Source organism: Siniperca chuatsi, linkage group LG10, assembly GCF_020085105.1.
Source record: "Siniperca chuatsi isolate FFG_IHB_CAS linkage group LG10, ASM2008510v1, whole genome shotgun sequence".
Classification (NCBI taxonomy): Eukaryota; Metazoa; Chordata; class Actinopteri; order Centrarchiformes; family Sinipercidae; genus Siniperca; species Siniperca chuatsi.
The window spans coordinates 30,617,292-30,637,968 of record NC_058051.1 but is presented as its reverse complement, the minus strand read 5'-3'; the positions used below and the strand labels follow the sequence as shown (position 1 = coordinate 30,637,968).

The window sequence follows — 20,677 nt, the reverse complement described above, 5'->3', positions numbered from 1 at the left end:
TTTTATGCATGCTACTGGACCTGTTGCTGACTAGCTTAGCTTAGCGCTTCAGAGCAGGAGCTGCGCGTCGAACCGGTCAAAACGAGAACAGGCTCAGCTGAACCGGATGTATGAAGCTAGCTCAGCGTCTCGTCCGGAGGTCGAGCGGGTCGTCCGGCGATCGCAGGGCCGGAGGTTCGATCTCCTCCTCCTGTCCGAGTGTTTTCGGGCAACACACTGAACTCCCGACGATCGGTAGCTAAGACTTTAACGTCTCCGTCTCGCCCTCGCCAGCTGTTCGTTACGGGGTTACGCAGTACGATACCGTCCCGGGAAATATCAGAATCAGAAAAGTATTTCTGATTGATTCCCGAAGGGAAACTCTTTGTTACAGCAGCTCGTCTTTACGTCAGTGTCAGAGAGTACTAGCAAAAAATATGATACACTATAAAAACTATAAAACAGGTCAGAACATAAATGAAGTACCAAGAAGAAAAGGGAAAGCTAAAAGTTGGAAAAAGTAAGACGACGAGACGGAGCTACGGCACATGCGCACTAAAGGATGATATCAACTATTATTATCAGTTACGATGAGCAAATGATTGAACAAACGCTTTATTAGAATTTCACTAAATATCGTGTCCTGACAGACATGAAACTTGACATATAGATTTTTTAATACGGTAGAATTCAACACCGTAGATAAGCAAATGTGCACGGTACGATAACCGCCGCGGCACGCTGTGAAACCGGTTTACCGCTGGAGCCCTGTGAAGCTGTGAGGAACATTAATATAAAACTCTTTTCTGTCTGAAATACAAGAAGCCGTCACTTCGACAGGAAGACAAAGCAGCAGCGTTTCAGGTAAACTACAGGAACGTCCACAGAGCGTCACACAGCACACTGAAGGAAAACTCTTTATACTCAAAGGTTCTGCACAGAAACTCTTTATATATAAAAACTAAAACATTCTCAGGAAAATGTCTAAAAGGAAAACATGAAGCAGAAGTCTTCCTCGCGGAGCTTCATCCACGCTGTGCAAAATAAGAGTCTGACGTGTTTGTAAAATGACTCAGGAAGAGAAACAGTCAATGTCCACATACTTTTGGCCATGCAGTGTACGTCTGTCATCCCGTTCCACATCGATTTCCTTCCTTCCTGCTTTGAATCGACCTACAGCTGGTTAAACTGAACACATGACCTGAAGCAGCAGGACAATAAACAGGATCTGTAGATAAAATACTAATAAAAAACATGAAAAAACACCTGAATGGATCCTTTTTTCCCCAAAACGCTGCTTCACATTTAGTAACTCAGCTCTTCATGCAGCGTTAGATTGTTTCAGGTGCACAGTCCCAGGAGCACGTGACGCTCTGAACACTACAACATTAGAATAAAACCGAAGAGATGTAAACAGCAGAGTTTAAAACTTCAGGTCGGCCATGTTGGAACTTCTTCAACTGAAAACTTACAGACATTAAAGCTGCCGAGGAAACTGACTGAACACTCAGAGAGCTGAGGACTTCGTTACCCAGAAATCCTCATTTTGTTGTGTGTGTGTGTGTGTGTGTAGTTGTACTTGCTACAGAGTGGGGACATTTAGTCCGGTCCTCACAACTTCAGAGGCCTGTTTGAAGGTGAGGGAATGCATTATGTCGGTCCTCACAAAGATAGAAGTACAAGGATGTGTGTGTGTGTGTGTGTGTGTGTGTGTGGTCTGACTGATCATTTCCCGTGTTAATGAGGCGTTCCCGTCCATTCGTAGAAATTCTACCAGTATAATACAGTTAGCATGGGGTGCTAATAGCTGTTAGCATGCTAACGCGTTCTCCAGCTGAAGTTCAACGCACCGTCTCTTTAAATATCTCCGACAGGCTGACACATGACCACCACAGCTTAATTCACGGTTTCTCAGCCATTAACAGAGAGCCGAGGTCATGACATCACTTCCTGTGTAGCCTCCGTTCTACTGGCCTGTCAGCCATACTGTACAGAGCAAACACGATCAGACTGGCTCATTTACACCCGAACAAAGGGGGTCTACAACATCTGGAGGCAGACAGCTGTGCAGCAGTTCACTGTCTGCAGCGTCAGCATATATCCTTCATAAATAACTTTCAAAAATATCAAATATGGCGTTCGTTTACATTTTTTTTTTGTTTTAATTGAGTTTAAAACAAGTATCAACATGCTTCAGACCCTGAAACTGCAGTCTGGTGAAATGTTTGTTAGCATATTGAAAAACTACTAACGTGAAATACGTTAATGCTTAATTTTATAGCAACGTTAATGTTTGTTAGGGCGTCTGCATACTTTGGTTTTCCAGAAGATCGGGTGAAATATTTATTATTAGCTTTATTATTACAGTTACATTAAACAGACGCAGGTGGTTCCACATCCGATCGCTGAGTCGTTATTTTATAGCGTCGGTTAACGTTTCACATATTCCTCTGCTAAAGCGTTACAATATTTAAGCATAATATTATTTTAAATACCATTAATGTTTGGTTACTGAGCTTACCGCAGTCTTATATTTATATTCTGGGGTTAAATATTGTATGTTAATATGACCATCAGCGTGCTAATGTTTGTTAGCATGTTAACAGAAATAAAGTTGGTACGAAAAAAAAACATTAGATGTGACAGGAACAATCTGTTTGCTGATTGGTTAAAAACAGCAGGGGAACGCCCACCGTTACTGAAGTCAGACCATGCTGAGAGTGTGTGTGTGTGTGTGTGTGTGTGTGTGAGGTTAATGTTTCTGTGACATCACTTCCTGTTTACACTGCAGATTCACAGGTGAAGCACCTTTAACTTTCTACATTAAAGTCTGAAGTAGAGCGGCTTAAATGGCTGTGGGATTGGTTTTTGTTTGTCTTTACCTGCTCAGGTGACTTCCTGTCAGGTGACTTCCTGTCAGGTGACTACGTCAGTCTGAGTTTTTGTTCCTCCAGCAGCACTCAGGTAAAAAATGGAGGCACTTTTTGTTTCTAAAAGTATAAAAACTTTGAATCTGTAACAAGCTGCAACAAACCTGTGACCTCTGGAGTCCAGGTCAGAGGTCAAAGGTCAGAGGTCAGAGGTCAGAGGAGAGAAGGGCTGAGCGACACTGACAGTTCATCCTCTCTCACTTCTCCCCCACCTTCATCCCCATCTTCCTCCACCTCTGTTCCTTCCTCCTCCTCCTCCTCCTCCTCCCGCAGCAGGCAGGGCAGGCAGGTGAGGCAGGGCGGGGCAACCAGCAGGTGGCAGGTAGGCGATCGTACCTGCAGGCGACAGGCGGGGGATCGAACCCTGGACCCCCGACAGACGATGAGCCGCTCCAGCTCCAGCAGCAGAGACACCAGCTGACGGACACACAGAGCAGCGCGTTTAGCACCCGGTCACGTGACGCTCCAGCAGCTGGCGGCAGGAAGCAGCACAGCGGTGCCGGCGTAGGTTCGATTCCTCCACAGCTGCTGGACAGACACGACGACTGAGAGCAGACAGGTGTGTGCGTTACCTGGCTGAGCCGTGTGATCCTCTGTGTGTGTGCGCGGTACAGAGCGTGTGTGTCTGGCAGCCGCCTGCTCCGTACAGTGACGTAGACGCAGCGATCGGGCCGGACGTGGACGATGGTGTCGGCCATGGAGGACAGCTGCAGAGACACAGAGGACAGTTAGACGTCCATCGCCTTCACGCAAACAGGAAACATCCTGAGACACCTGAGACACCTGCTGATGTACACGTACAGTGACCACAGTGTGTGTGGGGCGATGAGGAGGCCGTAGCCTTCCTCACATGAACACATGAAACTGTTCCCATCGTCTGAGCTTTTAGTGACGTCATCTCGCCGCGTCCTCTTCTTCAGTGGAGTCCGCGGCGGCCGTTTGTTTAGCGGGAGCGGATGTCGCACTACAGCTGCTTAAAAATATGTGACTGATCGAACACACACACACACAGAAACACACACAGACACACACAGACACACACACACTCACACACACAGAAACACACACACACACACACACACACACACACACACACACACACACTCTCACCCTGGAGCACTGCAGCAGCTGCAGCAGAGGTCCATCAGTCAGAACAGCCACCCAATGAGCCGGCAGCACCGTCCTCCTCAACGCACGGAGCAGCCACGACAAGCTCCGCCCACGCGTGACCTCATCGCTGACCCCGCCGCCTAAGAGGCCGACCGACCCCGAACTCTGAAAACACAGAAAGGGAGAGAGACGTCTACATCACCGGACAGCTGCTGCGCTCGACGTGACTGACAGCTCCACTGACCAATGAAATGAACTCCGGGGGTTCGTAGGCGGGGTCTGACACCACGACATCATCAGCGACTTCTGCGACCTCAGAAGGAGTCGACGACTCCGTCGGCGTCTCCTCGTCCGAGTCGGAGCCCGGCACCTCCACCTCTATCTCGTAGTACATTCCTCTGTCCGTCACTCCTTCGCTGCACGCCTCCACCTGCTCCGCCCGTCCCGCCGTCTCCCCCGCCGTCCCTCCATCCTCCGCTCTCTTCCTCCTGATCTCCACTGCTTCCTCCTCCTCTTTGGGCTGGAGGAGCAGAGGATGGAGGGGAGGAGGAGGTGGAGGGATGTAGGTGAGGCCTGACACACGGAGGACAGACTCCTCCTGGACAACGAGGACAAATTTCAGTCAGATATCGTTACAGCTGTTGTTTATTGTTGTCGTCTTGGCAACTCTTCCTGGAGTCCATATTCAAATAAAATACATACAGTCAACAATAAAGTTACAACATTAACAATAAAACCAAGTGTTTTACCGGAGGCAGCCGTCCCGACAGGCTGCTGACGCCGAGGGTGGAGGCAGAGAGCATGCTGGGAGTAAAATGGCTGCTGTCCACAGTCAAGTTCAGCTGCATTTAAACAAATAAAACCAACGAACATCGCTGAAAAAAGGACACGTGGATGTTTTTGTGTGATCTTGTAAATCTATATTAGTGAGGACCAATTACAGTTTTAGAGCTTGACGACATTTTGATAAACGCTTGTTTGTGTGTTTGTGTGTTCAACTGTACGTCTGATGTTATTCGATGGTTTTCTTACAGTCATCAAATCTCACGTTCGGACTCAAACCAGCGACGCGTCGCTCCGCCTCTCAGCGCCGTCTCACTTCCTGTCTGCGGCGCTCAGCTGCGAGCCCATTGGTTCCTGCTGAAGACGTAAATCTTTAAATCTACAGTTTCCTGTTTAAAAAGGCTCAGTAGTTTCCTCAAACAGCTGCTCGCTGTAGTTTCTATCAGACCAACAGGAGGAAACAGAGCGTCTGTTGGGGACTATTTCCAGCGGCGGATGAATCCACATGTGGTGCTGTAGTGAGTGTTTGGGGCAGCAGGACGGTGTGTGTGGGGCGGAGGCAGAATAAACTACAGTGTGTGTGTTCGTGGTGTCACAACAGCTGTTAGCAGAGACGTTCATGCTGGTTTGAGTCTGAACGTGTTGACAGAAAGACGAACACAGAAAATTACCAATTATTGTGAGTATAATAAATCAATGAGGGTCCTCTCAAGTATAGTATATATATATAACGTGTGTGTGTGTGTGTTACCTGTATGTGTGTCCCGGCTCCGCTGACCAGTGCAAACAGAGGAAACTACACAGAAGACAAAAACTGCTGTAATCAATTTAAAGTTCAGCTGAATACACTGTTGTTTATCAGACGTTTGATATAAAACTTACGTCACTGTGTTTTATATCATTTATGTTTTATATCATGTTTCTAGCTCAGACACACAACAGAAACCAGCAGCAGCGACACGTCCACACATGAAGTCAGGAGATAACGTGAAAGATGCATCTGCAGGGTTCGAGCCGACAGACGGGACAAAAGCTGTGAAATGTCCCTTTTTGCATTTTCACAAACAGAAAGAAAACAAACAGTTTCTGACTCATAGTCTGATTCGGGTTATGCCACGCCCAGTTTTTGCCCTTGTAGCGGTCGACTTGAATGAAACTTTCAGGGCAGCTTTCAGGTGCGATGTGGACACATCCTGGAAGGTTTGTGATGATTGGCCCAGCGGTTGTTGACTGTGCTCTATTTACGTGCTGAGCCACGCCCCTTTTTGAAGTTCATTGGTCAGTATCTTGAAAAGACGGTGTCGTCCCTCATTCGTCCAGGAGTCTTCCATCGTAGAAAAGGTTTCAGTCGTAGTCGTCTGGACGCTGTTTTCAGAATCAAGACGTTTCGGCTCCCATCCGGAAGTCATTCTCAATTGTGAAAATGTTTGAGCCAAAAAACAGGACAAAAGTGTAACAGAACCCAGAAGGAACGGTGTCTCCATCCCTTATGTATCTGGACTGTCTGAAAAACTGCAAAGGATCTTTAGACAGCACGATGTTCCTGTCTTCTTTAAACCAGGCAACACTTTAAGACAGAAACTCGTTCATCCTAAGGACAAGATGCCCACACAGAAACAGAGCAATGTAGTCTACTCCATTCAGTGCAGTGAGGAAAACTGCAAAGAACGGTACATAGGTGAGACCAAACAGCCACTTCACAAAAGACTTTATCAGCACAGACGACACGCTAACTCAGGATTACAGAGCGCCGTGCGTTTGCATCTGAAAGCTACAAACCGCACATTTGAAGACAGCGAGGTGAAGATTCTAAGTAGAGAGAAGAGTTGGTTTGAAAGACGAGTCAAAGAAGCCATTTTTGTGAAAAAAGAAAACCCCTCCTTGAACAGAAATGGTGGTCTGAGATTCAATCTGCCCAAAGTTTACCACAGTGTGTTAACACCGTGGTCAAGCCAATCACATGCTAATCAGGTACTTAACAGTGATGAGGGAGGTGCAGCCAGAAAACAATAGGCCTGATTACTGATTACTGGGCCATCATGGAAACTATTAGGTCAGTTTCAGGTGAAACTAGCTAATCAACAGATACTCAGGTAGACTCCTCCCTGAGGGCGGGGCTTATGTAACTCAGAGTAGCTTAAATTTCTAGTTCCCGTCCCATTTTTTCACAGATGGGAGCCGAAACGTCTTGATTCTGAAAACAGTGTCCAGACGACTACGACTGAAACCTTTTCTACGATAATATCTTGAAAACTAAATAAGATATCAACAAGCTTTATACAACTTCTGATAAGCTTCGTCCAATGACGATCCAGCGAACATTTGGTAGCAATCGGACCTGCGGTTCAGGAGGAGAGGTCACAAATGTGTTTTTCAAAACATTCAAAATGGTGGAAAATCTAGTTCTTTAGTGGTCCAAAGGGCTTTCTGTAGAGCGTAGAGCTGGACGTGTGAGAGACATTTCAAGTCATTCGGACTCACGCCGTGAGGGGCGTGGCCTGTTCAAAATAGCATTTTTGGGCCTTAATTACAGCGCCCCCATGTGCCCGACTGGCCTTTCTGTGGACGCACCTGCACAGGTGCGTCCACAGAAAGGCAGCAGCGCCCTCATGTGGCCAAACATCATAACAGTTTGTTCATCTTACACCTGGTGACGGAGGCGCAGCTGCTGCCCTGCAGGTCAGAGAACATCACTCAGCTGAATGGATTGAGAACTTCTGTGTATCTGAAGAAAGTTACCTGCTGAAGCTTCCTCACCTGTGCAGGGTAAAGTCACCTGTGTGCAGGGCCTACCTGAGGCGGGTGTGTCTCCTTCTTTGGCTCCTCCTCCTCCTCTTCCTCCTCCGTCAGTGGTTGGGTCCAGCTGTGATCCTCTGACTCTCGCTTCGCTGTCCTTCGTCCCCAGCTCCTCCTCCTCCTCTTCTTCACCTCCTGGGGAGAAGCAGAGGAGCAGAGTCAGTTCTGTGAACTGATTATCTCTGTGCAGAGCGAACCCGTCGGCTGAAGGAAGGAAGTCGATCTATAAAACTCATGACGCGTCGCACGAGGAGGACATGATGCTGTGAACAGAGGACTGAAGAAAACATCAACTGGAAACAATGCAACAGCGTGAGAAACGTACATTAATTCAGCTTGGCTCCTTTTGTTGTGAGTATTTCTATTGAAATAACACGAACTGCATGTTTCTGTGCTGCCACCTTGTTGTGGTTTGTGTGTCTCAAACATCCTGAACTTCTTTAACGCCATCATGTAAAAAACGTTCTGTCACAGAAACTACAAACAGCTGCTCTCAGTAGATTCTCAGAGCAGACTAGAGGGCTAGAGGACATAAAACTATTATTCTGTTCTATTATATCCTGCTGTTTTATACAGCAGGATATAAAACTGAACAGACTGTAGAAGAGACAAGTAGAGTAACAGAATAGAAAAACAACTCAATAGAGCAGGGATACGCAGCGTGGCGTTGAGTGGAAACCATTAAAGCGGTGTATAATAGAACAGAACCGAAGCGAGTAGAATACATTAGAGTAACAGAAAAAGACGTAACAGAACTGAATAAAACAAACCCACCTCCTTCTTCTCACCCGTCCGTCTCCTCCGCTGATGTTGTCGTGGTTGAGTTGCCATGATTCTCGTGGTTTCCGTGGTAACCGTCTCCTCTTCGGCCTCCGGCGGTTGGGGTCTGAAGGTTTTCCTGGTCATCTGAGGAGGAAACAGAAAGAAGCAGAGCTGCAGTCCCTCTCCTGACCAGCAGGCGGCGTCAGTACTGACGAACGCAGAGACTCACCACCACCAGACAAACTCTGAACCGACACTTCTGCCTCTTCGTCCCCGGACCTCCAAACTTCCTCATATCCCGGCAGTAAATGCACTTCCCACAATCCTCTCTGAGACAGGCTGCACACTGCTTACAGGCCGTCCGACGCTTCAGCCGCTGCAGGAACACACGGGGGTTAAAGGTCAGAGGGAGGTGTGAGAGCCAATGGGAACAGAGGAGAGACCCCAGACGTGCGTCGCTTCCTTTTCTTCCACTAAAGTCTAAAAACATGCTGCTACTTAATTTAACTCCTTTAGTCTCAGAATGAGACGCTAACAGGAAGAAATCTGCTGTCAGTCAAATAAAGACACACAAAGAGTGAAATGTTCAGGTGTTACTGAGCAGATAGCATTAGCATTTTAACATTAGCATGGTGTGATCCAACTCACTGCTAACATTAAACGTTAGTCAGTCTTGTTTGTTAATAAAGTAACCGTACCGTTTACCTTTTTATCCCGGGCAGGAAGGGGTTAAAAATAACTGGAACATATGTAAAGGTCCGCAGATGTCAGGGGTCAGGGGTCACGTGTGTGTGTGTGTGTATTACACACTCACTGGACTCGGTGTCGGTGTGTACGTTGGTGGGTTTTCCTTCCTCTTCGTCTTCATCTTCATCTGGAGGACCAATCACAAGCCAGCAGCAGGTCACATGGTGGAGCAGAGCACAAGGTCCGTTACTGTTTCATTGTGTTTAAAGTGTCACAGGTTCAATGCTCATCACTGTACGCTGGCCGGCCCCCTCTCTCTCTGTAAGACCGTTTTATTCTCACCGGTTCAGTGTTGATGCTGATGTCTCCGTCCTCCTGCTCCTCCTCTTTCCCTTCTTCTTCTTCTTCTTCTTCTTCTTTGTCTGCCGACCTCCTCAGAACCCACTGATCCCCCCCGACCTGAACACAACCAGAAGAAAACACTACAACGACCAGCATGCAACAGCTGCACAGAGCTGAGTTCAGCAGGTGGTCAAAGACGGTAAACATGTAGTGAATAGACTCCGACTGCATCAACACGCAGACAGGTGATGTCTTACCTTTCTGAAAACTATAGTGTGTCGATTCTTCTTCTCTGGAAAAAAAAAACAGTACTGTGAGCAAAAACAGCTGCTGGGTGAAGAAGAAACAGTGCGTAAATCATGTAGCTCTGAATATGAAACATTCAGAGAAATCTGTCATACAAACCATAAGACAGACAGACAGACAGGTGGAGTGTTACCTGTCGAGCTGCTGCAGGAGTCTCCGTTTTTGTGTCCGCAGCAGGACGACAGCCTGCAGGAGGACCAGAGAAGAAGAGTCGGACAGATTTACAGTCAGGCAGATACAGAAGGCATTTTACTGTCACATGTGAAATAAACTGTCCAATCGCACACCGAGCAGTGTGTTGAGGTCGCTGTTGGGAAACAGAAACCTGACAAAGAACAAAGTTGTAATATTTAGTGAAAGAAAATGGTGATGTGAGAATGAAGTCATAATTTTATGTGTCATTTTGACACACAGATGCTCTCGTGGCATTTTATTTTTGTAAAACTTCAACTTTATTCTTCAGAAATTACAACTTTTTCATATAAAAGTACGACTGCTGTATTCTCAGAATATTATGACTTCTCTTGAAATATTGCAACTGTATCTACTTTTTCCCGTAAAATCATTTATTTTATATTTTGCTTTTTATATGACCTTTCCCATAAATTTACAGCTTCATCCTCAAAATTGTGAGTTTTTCTCAACATGTTTACTTTTTCTTGTAAAATTATACATTTATTTCCTTTAGAAACCATTAATTTCTGTCTCTTTAACCACATGTACATACATGTACCATGTATTTACTCATTGATTTATTTATTTATTTCCTTAAACGTCAGGATTGGTCCTCCATAAAAGACAGTTATTAATAAATGTTTAATGAATAAATTAATAAATATAACTGATTTGATTAATTCTTCCCAGCCTCTCTGACTTGGCTCCGCCCCCTCTTACCTGACATCTTGTGATTGGCTGTTGGGTGTATCTCCCGCAGCGTCAGGTGTGTCAGGCCCTTTGGAGGTGAGACTGTAGTTGTGATCCGCGTCTGACTGGCTGATGTTGTTGTTGATTTCTTTGTCGTTGCGTCTGATTCGTCTCCAGCGCTCCATCTGACCCGTGGACTGGAGGCTGCAGCAGTGGTGGGCGGGGTCAGCGGTGACATCAGGACTCTGACTCTGTCTTAGCCTCAGCAGACCGGACCTCCTGGGCCTGCCGCGGGTTCTCCTGGTGCTGTTGGCAGGGGCGTGGTTCGCCTGAACTTTGACATCCACCTTTTTCACAAATCTCCTGAATCTCCTGCCACCACCGCTGTCATCCAGCTCCAACGGCTCCATCCAATCAGAGCTTGGCTCTGGGTCACCTGACCTCCCCCCTCCTCTTCTCTCTCCATCTTTTTCTTGTTTCAACTTCAACACGTCCAGTCTGTCAAGTCTCTGACGAGTGATCACGATCACACACTTCTTTATTTCAGGGTACAGCTCCCTCCATCTCTCCTCTTCTTTCTTCTTCGTTGGTTCCGCCGCCATCCTGGTTTCCATGGTAACCGCTTCATTGTTGCTAACATCCCTCTTGTTTGGAGTTTCTTGAGGTTCACAGGGTGGATGGAGGTCCTTATCTTCCACCTCAGGACGTCCTCTTACATCTGCTGGACAAACAGATCCTGGGTCAGATCTCCTTTAACAACAATAATAATAATTATTATTATTAGAATTAAATTCTAATAACCTTCGAAAGCAGTGCTTTACAGACATAAATGCACCCCCGTTTTGATTTTATTTATGGTCTGCATTTTTTTCAGCAATAGCCATTAAATGTATTTACATCCAGTAATTTTCTCTCTATATAGTCATTTCCATTGTTAGTGGCAGGGTCCGCCATTCCCCCGCTGGATTCAGATTGCCTTCACACGAGGGATTGACGTTAATAGTTTAATAGAGTTTAAAATAGGACTCTGGTGTTGCTCGCCTGATTTTCAATAAAAGGCTGTTTTACAGCGTTGAAGGCTCTGTGGCCTTGTTCTGAGGACGCCATCACTTCAGTTTCATCAGACACCAAAGAATTGTCACGGAGTTCCACAAGGTTCTGTGCTTGGACCGATTCTATTCACCTTATATATGCTTCCTCTAGGCAATATTATTAGGAAACACTCCATAAACTTTCATTGTTATGCAGATGATACCCAATTATATCTATCAATCAAGCCAGATGAAACTAACCAGTTAGCTAAACTTCAGGCATGCCTTAAGGACATAAAAACCTGGAAGACCTGCAACTTTCTGATGTTAAACTCTGACAAGACTGAAGTTATTGTACTTGGTCCCAAACACCTCCAAGACAAATTATCTGAAAATATAGTTACTCTAGATGGCATTGCCCTGGCCTACAGCACCACCGTAAGGAACCTCTGAGTTATCTTTGATCAGGATTTATCCTTTAACTCCCACATGAAACAAACTTCAAGGACTGCCTTCTTTCACCTACACAACATTGCAATAATCAGGCACATCCTGTCTCAAAATGATGCCAAAAAACTAGTCCATGCATTTGTTACTTCTAGGCTGGACTACTGCAGTTCCTTATTATCCGGCTGCTGAATAAGTCACTTAAGACTCTCCAGTTGATCCAGAATGCTGCGGCACGTGTACTGACAAGAACCAGGAAAAGAGATCATATCTCTCCAATATTAGCTTCTCTGCACTGGCTCCCTGTAAAATCCAGAATAGAATTTAAAATCCTTCTCCTCACCTACAAAGCTCTTAATGGTCAGGCACCATCGTATCTTAAAGATCTCATAATACCTTATTACCCGACTAGAGCACTGCGCTCCCAGGATGCAGGGTTCCTGGTGGTTCCTAGAGTCTCCAAAAGTAGACCGGGAGCCAGAGCCTTCAGTTATCAAGCTCCTCTCCTGTGGAACCAGGTCCCAGTTTGGGTTCGGGAGGCAGACACCATCTCCACATTTAAGAGCAGGCTTCAGACTTTCCTCTTTGATTAAGCTTATAGTTAGGGCTGGCTCAGGTGAGTCCTGAACCATCCTTTAGTTATGCTGCTGTAGGCCTAGACTGCCGGGAGACTTCCCATGATGCACCTCTTTCCTCTCTCCTCCTCTCCCTCTCCGTCTGTATGTATTTTTATCTCATTACTGCATGTTACTAACTCGACATCTTCTCTCTCCCGTAGTTCTGTGCTTTCTCGTCTCTCTCCTCTCTCCTTCTGTCGCTTTCAGCAGGTATTTCTGCCTCCAGAGCTGCAGAGTCTGGATCTGTGGTTGTGGGCCACCTGCTGCCCCCGTGTTCCTGCTCGACAACTGCTACTACAGCTGTTGTTATTAGTCTTATTACTATTATTATTATTATTATTATCATCATCATTATTACTATTATTATTTTATTAATATTAATATTATTACCATTACCGTTATTTTAATCTCAATGTGGAATTTGTATTGTGCTACTGTATGCTCTTCTGTTTTGAATTGGTGCTATATAAATAAAATTTAATAGAACTGAAAACATTAAATATTTCCATTAAAGATTAATTAATTAAAGCTGAATGTAAATCCCACATTTGTGTAGTTTGACTATCAGTCACAGACTCTCACACTCTCCTGTCAGGCTTTGGGAAACAATCAGAAGGATTTTCTCGAACAGCGTATGTGGCTGTTTGACAGATTATTACAATAATATAATAATGATAATCACTTCATCATCTAGAGGTAGCATACAGACTGAGAACAGTAAAGGACCAACAATATACCTCTAATGAACCCCACAGGTTAAAGCGTAATAGTGTGAAGCTGACGACAGGAATATTGATCGTGTCATCCGCTTGATACAAACAAAATGGGGACACACTTGTATTAACATTCCTCCGTAACACTACTATTGGTCAAAAACTCCACAGTGTATCTTCACATTTTGTGCCTCCATGTTGTTTAAATAACTCTCCATAACTACTTAAAATGATTAACTGTCCTCTCTTGTTAATTAAAACAAAAGTTCAACAATTTGAGAAATATGTTTATTGGCTTTCTGGCGTTACAGTTCTGTGGAGTTATGTGCTGGACTATTTCTTGGCCAGACCAGTTGCCAGACAACCAGTGGAGACTCCAGGAAGTTACTGGTCCCAGCCAAGCTATAGTCCAACACATAACCCCCCATAAAACCACTTCTTGTCATTTTTACACTTCAGATTTGCTACAGATGAAACAAACCAGATATAACGTGTTAATCAGTGAGCTTTAGAGCTGCTGGCAGGCGGATTCTGTTACCTTCGAACAGAGCCAGGCAGGTTTCCCCCTCTTTCCAGTCTTTATGCTAAGCTAAGCTAAGCTAACCAGCTGCTGGCTATAGCTTCATATTTAGCGTACAGACATGAACATCTGACTTTTAGAAAGAAAGAGAAGAAGAGGATTTCACTACATAATGACTAACTACTTTGAATTTTTAGTTAAAATTCATCCTCTTCTTCTTCATCCAGTCATCTTACCTTCCACCTCAAGCCCCGCCCCTAGACACAGCTCGTCCAATCGCATCTCGTCCATCTCTGATTCAGATTTAGGACTGCCCCCTTGGCTACCACGACCAATGACAATGAGTCCTGTAGTCTGTGGGCGTGGCCTATGGGTTCATGTTGTTCAGTCACTAATCAGCTCCAATCAGACTGCTGACTGCAGCTCATTAACTCATCTGAGGTTAATGAAGCTGTTGTTTTGTTAATGAGTCATCAGCGGTCATCAATCAGACAGAACGTTTCCAACAACCTGTAATGAAAAAAGAAACTGTTTCATGCCAGAGAAGATTAGAGAAGGACTGCAGCTCGACTTCCATCTTATAACGATCTAAAACCAAAGCTCTGATTGGTTGATTGTTTCTCCAACTGAGTAAACAGCCTGAACACCTGACATAAGTACGTTGTTTTTCAGTCAGCAAACAACAAAACTATTAATCACAGCAAACGTGTGTTGAGCAGTGGGACAGTTTGAGAAGTATTTAGTATAAAATAGTAATTTGATCATGAATAAATACAGACATTCCCTATTTACTGTGCTACAGTGCTTATCACGTCATTACTTTTTGATCAAATCATTATTTTATGATCATGACGAAACAAATATAAACACAGGTAAGTGAGGTAAAAGAGGCTTATGGACACATACATAGTGCATCGTCAGCATAACAAATTTTTTTTAAAAATATTGTAATTATTTTTATACTTGAGCTAGAGATAAGTTTGAGATTGAGAACAGTAAAGGGCCATGAATAGACCCCTGAGGAACCCCACAGGTAATTATAGCACTGCAAGACGTGACATTCCCAACTAGGGCTGCACAATTAATCGAAATATTATTGAAATCACAATATGGCCATGTGCAATATCCAAATCACTGAAGCTGCAATTTTTTGATGAAGGTAAAATGTGTAACAAAACAGCTTTATAATGAAGTACTGTGGTACTGCAGAGATGTCCCGGGCCTACACATCTGGTTCTCCAGATGGAAGAAAACATGTTTGTTTGGAACAGACCGCAACAAATGTCACATCATCATGATTTTAATAGTTTTTTCATTGGAAATGAAAATTGGGCTGCAAAAATGATCATTCCGACTCCAAGTCCTCCTTACTTAAAAATATGTGCAATGATGTAACAACACACGCTGCCGCACTAGTACATTTTAATGGGAGCTGTAGTTTGTTGAATGTTAAAAACTTAAATGTTGTTTAACTTTGATCAATTTGTTTTCAACTTCTAATAGTAAGTGCTGTTGTAGCCTAGCTTGACAAACCATACTGTTTGAAAATACTTCGAATAAAGCACAAATCTCCTCTTTGTGTAGTTTGTCCAACTAAGTTTTCGAATGTGGAATGGACTCGTTGCTACCCCTTGTGGCCGAAGGGGGCAAAACACCCACTGTGACTGCAGTTCTCACCGTCTCTGGTTAAAGTGGGTGTTTTCTGCTCTCCGGCCACATGGGGCAGCAAAGAGACCATTACGACAAGGTGCAGCGAGAAGAGAAGAAGTCACACTTTCTTGCTGCCAACTCTCACGCAATGACCGTGAGACTCAAGGTATTGACACTTCACAAGCTCTCACGCCACGCTGTGAAAAACAAATTTATAACGGATAACGCAAATCAACTCCGCCCAGCTGATGGGACACCAGTGTACACTGGGATGGTAATCAAGTGGACCTGCTCTTGCGCTGTGAGTCGCAGACAGTTTGTGACAGAGTGGTAACGTTACTGGTAGAGTTTTGCGATAGAAAATTTTTAAAAATTATAATATAATTGATGTCTTTTACCACATGTAAACGTTAAGTATGCATACATGAAGGTAAGAAGGGTTTTGTTCCTATATAAGCCATTACATTTAAGACAATGTGCTGGTTTTTAAAAGGGAGTAAACAGACATTTATTACAGTTACAGTGAGAAGGCATCATCATAATGTTCCTCATAATAAAGAGTACTAGGCACTGGACTAACATTCATTTACAGTGATCTTAATAAAACTAAAACTATTGACAGTGTGACTTCTAAAAAAAATGTATATTTCTTTTTTCTTCATATTTTGGTACATTTCTTATATGTTGTGACTGAAGTTGCAAATGTAACATTATCTGTTGATAGAGCCATAAATGATGTGCCACAGATCTACCAGTCCTGCTCTTCAGAGTATAGCTAATATCCCTAATTGCATGATGTTCGGCAGGTCAAACATGCAGAGAGTAAGAAGCTTTTTCTGATGCATATTTACCGCTTTTCTGGCAGAAAGATTAAACTGAGCATGAGAGCCATCTTAATCATCATGTGTTGCTTCTATGTAGATGAGAATATGATACAAGCTTTATTGTGCCCTTGAGGTGAGTACTACAAAGTTGAAAATCAAATCACCCGTTTTTCACGAAGTGAGAATTCATTTCATTGTGTCAGTTTCTGGTCTGTCTGGGCGCTCACTCTGACGTCATGTAGCCTGATTATTACGTCCGCCGCAGAAATACGAGTTTCCACCTTTTCTCAGGCGCGTCTTCTCTCGCTAACCCAAACTAAACTGTTTGCCAGAGGAGTAAACCGTCATCGCTTTCAGCTGCCATCTTTGTTCTGTAACACACTGTGTGAAGCAGCTCACACTCCAAATTCACTGCATCACAGCGGACGTTTTTACGGTGTCCGACACGGACAAACGCACCGCAGCTTCAGAAAACACGACCAAATACACAAACGTGCTGCAAATACTAAACGACAACGAGAGCGTTTCCAGAGGACACTAAAAAGCTGAACACGGTTTGTTTTATACGGTCCCTGTTTGGCACAAAGATGGCTTCTTTGACTCCTCTTTCAAACCAGCTCTTCTCTCTACTAAGAATCTCCACCTCGCTGTCTTCAAATGTGCGGTTTGTAGCTTTTGCATCTAAAAGCCATTTTTGTGAAAAAAGAAAACCCCTCTTTGAACAGAAATGGTGGTCTGAGATTCAATCTGCCCAAAGTTTACCACAGTGTATTAACACCGTGGTCAAGCCAATCACATGCTAATCAGGTACTTAACAGTGATGAGGGAGGTGCAGCCAGAAAACAATAGGCCTGATTACTGATTACTGGGCCATCATGAAACTATTAGGTCAGTTTCAGGTGAAACTAGCTAATCAACAGATACTCAGGTAGACTCCTCCCTGAGGGCGGGGCTTATGTAACACAGAGTAGCTTAAATTTCTAGTTCCCGTCCCATTTTTTTTTCACAATTGAGAATGACTTCCGGATGGGAGCCGAAACGTCTTGATTCTGAAAACAGCGTCCAGACGACTACGACTGAAACCTTTTCTACGATATCAGCTATGATGCACAGACCCGACTTCAGTAGCTTCATGAGTCCCACACACGATAGAACATTCCTGGACGAATGAGGAGCTACACCGTCCCATCATAGCTGATGTTGTTTATGCAGCTCGCGAGACCCCGAAGAGCAAGAAAGTGGAATTCTATCAGTAATTCAATGATTAGTGAGGAGATTTCGTGTTTCTGACAGATATTAACCAGGGAAACGCTGTTTTCGTGCACTGGCTCGCTCCAACATTCATGGCAGGCTGCGCTCCGTCTGCCACCGCTGATGAACCTGCTCGTTATCTCTGACAGCAGTTTCCCAACTTCTACTTTAGCGTCACTTTCACTTTCAAAAATGCGTCAGAAACCTTTTCTTTGAATCTGCAGATCAGACTACGCAAAGAGGAGACACGGAACAAAATAACAAAGATACGGGCCGACTCCATGAGCCGCAAACCTCCGTCCTCCGGGAACACGTCGTTTCCGTGTCTGCAGAGCGCGGCTGTGTTTCATGAAGCTGTTTGGTCTTTTTGCCTGCGTTGTCTCGAGCTGCAGTGCGTTTGCCCTTGTTGGCCACCGTACATTTTGAGCATTTGAGAAGCGCAAACTGTGACTAAGTTTGTCCCTGAGAGACAGTGCAAAGCATGCTGGGATGTGTAGTCAGAGTGTGACTGCAGGATCTGGGTGTCTGTCAGAGTGGCGAGTCCACGGTTTAATGGACTACGGAGACCAGCAGGACAGACTGGACAGGACTTCATTAAAACACTAAATGTACCTTTAAGCAACATTAGAGACCTTTGAGCCACGTGTTAGTTCCCTGCAGCAGAGGACATGTTTCCCTCCAATCCGGAGCTCTCAGCGGCAAACTGAGTCTTCCTCCGTGCTGCGCCGCTGCAGTCCGGTTGTCTCTGTCCTCACCTGTCTGTCTCTCTGCTGTCTCACCGCCAGGCTGCTCTCCCTTCATTTAAAGTTTCAACTAAAGTGGGGTTTTTTCGGTCTCACCGCTCCGCGAGCTCCTCCGCCGCTGCTGCCTTCACGGCCCGCACCGAGCGTCGGAATCCACAGAAGCAGGACAGAGAAAAGGGAACTACAGCAGGACACTGAGTTTCTTTTATTTCTTTTATTATTTTATTTCTGCTGACTGAACTGCAGAATACAAAAGATACACCTCTAGACAACCGTGTAGAGTCAGTGAATGGCGTAATTACGGTTTCTGCCAGGAAGATCAAAAAGTCATGCATGATAAAAATGAAAATACGGTAAATCACAATGAGATAGTAAGCAGGAAGTAAGCCATACTGCTGCAGAGCGAAGGATCAAAGAGAAAAATAAATACATATATTTCAGTCCTTAAAACATTTAAATATAAGACATTATGAAAGTTAAACATAATAATAAACATTAAGCATGCATTTAAAATGATGGCGTTTGAAGAAAAACCCACAGCCCATACTGAAAAAAATCTAATATGAAACACGTGAAAGTTTTCGTAACTCAAGGTCCACTTACCAACTTCTTCCGGAGCTTTCTGCCACATCTCACGGACTTCATCAACGGATGGAGTTTTTCAGTAGAACTGAACTTTCGTGCTGAATTTCATATTTTTAGTACATGTGGAACATCATTCCACAAGTTCAGAGTTCATACAAAGGCACGTGTGGACTTCTTCTCAGTGTGTTTTAACGGGAAACGTTGAGTCAAACCGTCTGGGTGAGACCTGCAGTCTGTGATGTTGGACTTTTCCGAGGTGCCTGAAGGCAGCATCATCACGGGCTCGTCACATCCACTGAGCATGCGCAGAAAGTGACCTGCTGTGGCGCTGAATGGATCAAGACTCAAGAGTCCCTTACTGTCACATCTCTTTATTCAGGTTGGTTCTCCTCGACACCAACAACAAGAAGAAAAAGCTGTTCTACAATACAAATATTATACACAGTACAATAATAATGTATGTATGCACAGCTAGTGTGTGTGTGTGTGTGTGTGTGTGTGTGTGTGTGTGTGTGTGGGCGGGGATTACTAATGTTGTGGGGACATAAATCTGTTCACACAGTCACATTGTGGGGACTCGCCGTCCTTACGGGGACACAAAGTCCTGTAGTCCACGATCAGCTCCTTGGTCTTCAGGTCGCTGACGTCTCTCCTGCAGGTCGTCTCAGCGGCGTCAGTAACCAGGCTCATCACGGTCATGTCGACGTGTCATCGCGTTGGAGCTGGGTGTGCAGGGCGCAGGTGGAGGAGGGGGCTCGGGCTCGAGTGTTGAGGGTCAGAGGTGTTGGAGCCCAAAACTAAATGTTCTCTGGCCTTAAAAACTGAAACCCCCTTTAATCCTTCTATAATAGAACTATATATATTACTAGAATGTTCTACACAGTAGGTCTACAATACTGACACACTGTGTAAATTATGGAAATTAAATAGTAAATTCAGGCTGCGTATTGGTGAAATTAGTTTTTGATTGACAGAGGATTGTAAGCCTCTGATTGGCCAAATTAAAAAATGATTGACAGTTACCCCGCCCATTCACAGTCTCCGGTCTGCAGAGACACCCTACTCCATATTTAAGCTTCATTACAGTCCATGGGGAGGACGTGGAGACGCGTCGTCCATCTTTATACACAGTCTGTGCTACAGACGCTCATCGGCCCGACGTTGGCCGTGGCCCCGGTGGGTCAGGCCTTTACAAGGAGCCGGATCCGTAGGTTCGTGGACTGAGGAAGTGTAATTACAGTGGTGGCTCAGCAGAGGGCGCTCTCTGCTCACACTGTCACTGCAGCTGATACCTTCAGTCTTTCTTTTCTTTTTTAAATCAAACTGAAATGTCAGAAGCCGAACGTGTTCAGAGCGGAAGACGGAGAAGGAAAAACATCCAAGTAAATAAATCAATGAGTAATGACTGACTTCTCTTAAACTCTGCATGCTTTAGCAGCAGCTGATGCTGCTTCAGACTGTTTAACTAGTCTGGCAGACATGTGTCCTGATGTGGACCCCCTCCATCTAAAGACCTGAACACATACGCAACAAAGAAAATCTCTCCCACCTGTTCTGTCACACCTGATCTGTCACACCTGTTCTGTCACACCTGTTCTGTCACACCTGTTCTGTCACACCTGATCTGTCACCTGTTTTGTCACACCTGTTCTGTCACACCTGATCTGTCACCTGTTCTGTCACACCTGTTCTGTCACACCTGATCTGTCACACCTGTTCTGTCACACCTGATCTGTC

At 44.8% G+C, this 20,677-nt stretch overlaps 1 protein-coding gene across 8 annotated transcripts; it reads right to left on the bottom strand.

Annotated features, from left to right (window-relative positions):
- Positions 1 to 910: 910 nt before the first annotated feature.
- On the bottom strand, positions 911 to 19,177 carry LOC122883434. Of its 8 annotated transcripts, none has more exons than XM_044212133.1 (17): positions 18,225 to 18,515; positions 14,263 to 14,397; positions 14,124 to 14,175; positions 10,590 to 11,280; positions 9,829 to 9,881; positions 9,647 to 9,681; positions 9,390 to 9,506; positions 9,175 to 9,234; positions 8,590 to 8,736; positions 8,373 to 8,504; positions 7,596 to 7,733; positions 5,554 to 5,598; positions 4,769 to 4,861; positions 4,264 to 4,617; positions 4,020 to 4,184; positions 3,482 to 3,616; positions 911 to 3,326 (listed from the first exon to the last, which is right to left on the bottom strand). In XM_044212133.1, the coding sequence occupies exons 3-17, from the start codon at positions 14,167 to 14,169 to the stop codon at positions 3,063 to 3,065; spliced, it is 2,475 nt and encodes an 824-aa protein (XP_044068068.1). In that variant the 5' UTR covers positions 14,170 to 14,175; positions 14,263 to 14,397; positions 18,225 to 18,515; the 3' UTR covers positions 911 to 3,062. The 8 variants fall into 8 exon arrangements, with proteins under 8 accessions (XP_044068068.1, XP_044068069.1, XP_044068064.1 ...); XM_044212134.1 differs by having other exon boundaries at positions 10,590 to 11,277; XM_044212129.1 differs by lacking the exon at positions 18,225 to 18,515 and adding an exon at positions 18,959 to 19,177 and having other exon boundaries at positions 14,124 to 14,397.
- Positions 19,178 to 20,677: the final 1,500 nt, after the last annotated feature.